The sequence below is a fragment of the Quercus robur genome, chromosome 5, assembly GCF_932294415.1.
Source record: "Quercus robur chromosome 5, dhQueRobu3.1, whole genome shotgun sequence".
Lineage (NCBI taxonomy): Eukaryota > Viridiplantae > Streptophyta > Magnoliopsida > Fagales > Fagaceae > Quercus > Quercus robur.
The window spans coordinates 87163893-87165509 of NC_065538.1; the positions used below are offsets into that span (position 1 = coordinate 87163893).

Genomic DNA, 1617 nt, shown 5'->3' on the forward strand with positions numbered 1-1617 from the left:
CATTGCTCCCGGCAAGGGTGGCTCTCCACCCCAGCCGATATAATATTTTCAACAACATCTCCATCTCTAACTTTCCAAGCTTAGGCTCCCTATTATCAAATTTATCATGCTTCAAAGCTTTTGACAGTCCTCCAAGCCCAAAATCCATTCGGTTAAACTTGGTCCAAGTGGATTTGGGTTTTAAAGAACTAGGCCCTGCCTTCTCCAATCTCTGATCCAGTCCATTAGAGTCAACCCCAAGCACTCCTTCCTCAATTTTACTCATTGCCACCTCAAATAAATCCAACCCAGTTGGCTGCCCCGTCACTTCTCTTATCTGTTCCACATCAGCACCCTTAAAAATCGGACCTGATACTATCTGTGTAGAATTTCCTTCTTGCACTTCGTCTTTGCCTCCCAAGTTTACGTTATCACCTTCTTGGAAATTAGGTAAATCCCCTAGATTCTTAGACTCAGCTTCAGCCTGTTTACTAGGGTTTGTACTCTCCAATCCTGCTACTGAAAAAGTCCCTTGCATCGGACTGTAATTTGTAGACTCCCCTGACATCTATTCTTTCGCAGCCCCAGCACTATCATACGTATTTCTTGGTGAGAAAGAGTGTGGACGCCCTCCCATAGCTCTTGGAGAATCCCCATACTGATAATCCACCTCCCCACCATTCTGAATAACAACAAAATGTGATGCACAATGCTTTATATCATGCCCTAACAGACCGCAATAATGGCAGAACAAAGGTAATCGTTCATACTTAAACGATACCTAAGTATGAACCCCATTTGAACCAGCAATAAAAGCTCCTTTCCGCAAGGGCTTCACAATCAGCAAAGCAACTTTAACTCGCATAAAATAATTAAGATCATCTTGCCACCGCTGCCCTTCTACTTCCTTAACTCTACCAAGTCTATTACCAAATTCCCTTGCTATTTGAGGGGACACCATATCAAATGGTGCACCCCATATTTGAATCCATAGAGAAGCATGCTCCAATTTAATGTTCCCTACTGTCAGCCCTTTTTGCCACCTTTGAAGCAATAGCAACTGATTATCAAAAGACCAAGGACCATCTTGTAGAATACAGGCCATATCAAACTTTGATTGAAACTTGAATTGGAAAAGATTCAGACTCACCTCAATAATATGCAAACTGTTTTCCAGTCCCCATGCCCTTCTCAAAATATTCTTTACTGCACGTTTGTTGAAAGGTTTACATGTTAAGAACTTCCCAATAAGACTCAAACTACGACTCTCCAATGCCTTCAATTTGCCTTCATCAAAGATATGGATAATCTCCTCTTCATCAGATGTTAACTTCATATTACCCAAACCGTCAGCCACATCATCTACCATACTATTGAGATCAGGAAATAATGAAAGGAAAAATCAATACCCTTAGACCTAGGTCAAGGGAGGGAGAACTCATGAAGCACGAGAGAGAGAACTTCACAACTATCCAAAATATTAGCAAAACCTCATATTTCTTTAAGTCCGGTTAATGTACCCTAAGGACATATATTAATAATCTACTTAAGAAATTTTGTATCGAGAATTGAAAAAATTATAAAAAAAATTGACAATTTTTAATAAAAATTTTCCTAAAACATTAGTAAATCTCTTAC

At 39.7% G+C, this 1617-nt stretch overlaps 1 protein-coding gene across 1 annotated transcript; it reads right to left on the reverse strand.

The window, feature by feature from the left end:
- Window positions 1-547: 547 nt before the first annotated feature.
- Window positions 548-1348, reverse strand: LOC126728903 (uncharacterized). The gene is made up of 2 exons (XM_050434656.1): window positions 773-1348; window positions 548-661 (listed from the first exon to the last, which is right to left on the reverse strand). Exons 1-2 carry the CDS (start codon window positions 1346-1348, stop codon window positions 548-550), a joined length of 690 nt encoding a protein of 229 aa, XP_050290613.1.
- Between the last annotated feature and the right edge of the window lie 269 nt (window positions 1349-1617).

Coding starts and splice junctions, on each gene's coding strand:
- LOC126728903 (XM_050434656.1), bottom strand. CDS start 1,348: ATGGTAGATGATGTGGCTGACGGTTTGGGTAATATGAAGTTAACATCT. Junction 662..772: donor TTATTGCTGGTTCAAATGGG/GTTCATACTTAG, acceptor GTTGTTATTCAG/AATGGTGGGGAGGTGGATTA.